The sequence below is a fragment of the Triticum urartu genome, chromosome 1A (genome assembly GCF_056163025.1).
Source record: "Triticum urartu cultivar PI428250 chromosome 1A, HENAU_Tu73, whole genome shotgun sequence".
Classification (NCBI taxonomy): domain Eukaryota; kingdom Viridiplantae; phylum Streptophyta; class Magnoliopsida; order Poales; family Poaceae; genus Triticum; species Triticum urartu.
The window spans coordinates 564,791,355-564,794,112 of record NC_141873.1 but is presented as its reverse complement, the minus strand read 5'-3'; the positions used below and the strand labels follow the sequence as shown (position 1 = coordinate 564,794,112).

General features: G+C 48.2%; 1 protein-coding gene across 1 annotated transcript; it reads right to left on the bottom strand.

Moving 5' to 3' along the window:
- On the bottom strand, positions 1-2,442 carry LOC125539235 (uncharacterized). The gene has a single exon (XM_048702635.2). It carries the CDS (start codon positions 2,433-2,435, stop codon positions 126-128), a length of 2,310 nt encoding a protein of 769 aa, XP_048558592.2. The 5' UTR covers positions 2,436-2,442; the 3' UTR covers positions 1-125.
- Between the last annotated feature and the right edge of the window lie 316 nt (positions 2,443-2,758).

Sequence of the window (2,758 nt, the reverse complement as noted above, 5' to 3'; positions counted from 1 at the left end):
AGTTTGTCCCCCAAATGCATGTATCTAGCATCAAATTAGTGCTAGATACATTCATTTGAAGGACAAACTTGGGACAAGTTTTTTTCGAAGGAGGGAGTATTGCATAGTGCATACACATAGCAGGATTAAACAGCATCGGGAGCACCATGAGTGGCAGCGGTGGTGTCGTCGTCAACGCTCTCGACATGGGCGAGCAACGCCCAGAGCAGCGTTACGAGCTCCCCGCCCCGGGCGACGGCCTCCGCGTGCTCATCGATGTTGTCACAAGTAGCGGCGACGCTGACGATCATCTCCGTCCAGAAGCCGGCGAGGGCCTTCCACGCCACCTCCTCTCCTTCCGGCAGCTCAGCCAACCGTTGCCCGAGCTCCGCACCATCCTTGAGGACTTGGTGCTTGGACCGTGCCCTCAGCAGCTCCACCAGCCGCCGGTGCTCCGGTTCCGACGACGACACCGTAATGTCGTGGCCGGCGAGGACGCGCCCAGCATCCTTCTTGACAGCCGTATACAAGCTCCTGCACCACACGTGGTCGTCGGGAAGGAGCTTGGGACAACATGCCACCAAATAGGCGCAATATCGCGAGAGGTGAGTGGCGACGATCTCATGGTCGGAGGGAAGTTGCTCTCGTGATCTTGTCATTTCAAGGATGCTTGTGGCTACGTGACACACGAGCATGGCATCGGCTGCGCCCTTGGCTTCATGGAATGTCCAGAGGAGGTCGCTGCCGACTTGCAGCTGTCGAGGTGTTGCGCCATTGTTTCTGAGCTTATTTCTTTGGTTCATTCTCACCACGTCGAGGACGGCGGCCTTCACTACTCTTGGTATCTTCATCTTCTGGTCCGGCAGATGAAGGATACGTCGAAGAAGAGTAATTGGATTTCTACTTGGGTGGAGCACTAGGATTGAGCACTGGTACATCTTGTCCTCCCATCGATCCAAGAGCTTGCACCTGGTGTGCAGAACATGGCCAATGCATTTACGGATCGTCGAAGATTGCTGCCAAGAAGTATGCTTTACATAGCCACAAATCAGGGCTACTTTAGTCCAGTTGGAGCAGATGTAAGAAGCAATCTCCCTCGCTTCAACAAGCACACCTAGTGTCCCAAGTAGACACACTGGCAAAACATCAAACAACAATCTTCCAAAACTCACCTCTGCTTTACTCTCACTCGTATACGTATATGTAGAACCGGATACAGGATGGCAGTGTACCGGATGACAATAAATCTGCTCATAATCTAGAGCACTGTAACCTCGGAAAGTTGTTACCAAAAAGATGATGACAAATAAGCAGTAGCCGATGCTTGAGAGTGAAATAGATACACTCAAGAAGGGTAGCCAACTCTCTGAATAAGTGACTGGGAGATATGAAAAATAGTAATCATGAAGAAACGAAAGCTCATTTGTAATCAAGCCAAGAACCCTTTCATCATCACTATCCTCGAGCAACACATGCCGTATAAAGTTACTGGCTTTCGCAAAGCCAGCCTCCTTAATTGTGTACCTTGCAAACCGACACCGTAGCATCTTGAACAATGCGAATGCAAGGCACAAATCTTTTGATCTCCAAAGCAATAACGTGTCATCCAACTGCCAAACTCTGTCGATGGTCAGTAAGCCATTGTTGATGTTCATCCCTGCCAGACTGTAACCATGAGGTTGCTTCTCTACCAATACAGTGTCCTCTCCCATAACTATGAGTGGAGGAGGTACAACATGCTCACTTATTGCTAACTCCGCATAATGGATTCCTACTTGTAGCTTCTCCATGTATCCAACAATGAGGCGTGGATTGCGTCCAAACGCTAACGATCGCGAGGCCTTGTACCATGCATAGTACTTCAAAAGCAACTTGGCCAAAATAAGAGCATACGGTAGTGCAAGGAGGAGAATATCTAACAGAGGAAGCTGCCGATCTTGAGACCATTTGACGTCATATCCATATGGCTCTAGACCTGATTCTATCATCATGTAGGCAAGGTAGGAAGTCCAGATTGCTTTAACAAGTTGCACTGCAGGGGGTGCAATGCTTCGACCTTCTCTAGAATCACCGGCCACTATTGCTGTGGCGTTGGCACCAACGATCTGAACAAGACCAATCCACAATATGACCAGGAAGACTTGGCCGTCTGCTTGACAGTTTGATGAAATGACTCGGTCGTGTTTTGGGTAAACGGTGATGGTGTAAGGATTTTGGATGGTGGAGACGACATCAGATACAATGGGTAGGAACAAGGTGATGGCTCCTAGGTAGAGGAAGCGGATCAAAGGATGGTGGCGATAGTGATGCCCATAGGTGCCTAACCCGGCTATGACTGCCATCAAGATGGCATTAGTCACCAGGAGAGCATTGAGACGCAAGACCACCCATCTCACATGCTTGATGAAGAAAGCCATTTCATTGGTGGAGCACACTTGGGTAGAATTTCCGCCCATTATATATATTGACCTGATTGTCAAATTTGAACATTAGTACAAGTTGGTTGTCGAGGCAATTGTCTATACACCATCACAAATATGCAGCATTCGAAACCAGGGTAAGAGGGTTTCTTATCACTATGGCAAAAGTCGACGGGTTTGACCATAGTCAAATGACCATACGGGCTTAGCTTTCAAGAAAATCTGGCATTGTCACATGTTCCAGAGGAACATCATTTCCATGTTTCATGAACAAGAAAATCGGGTATGTAACAAATTCTAAAGGACCATTTCCATGTTCTATGGAGAAACTTGAGCCTTTAACTATTTGTATTTTCGGG

Coding starts and splice junctions, on each gene's coding strand:
- LOC125539235 (XM_048702635.2), bottom strand. CDS start 2,435: ATGGGCGGAAATTCTACCCAAGTGTGCTCCACCAATGAAATGGCTTTC.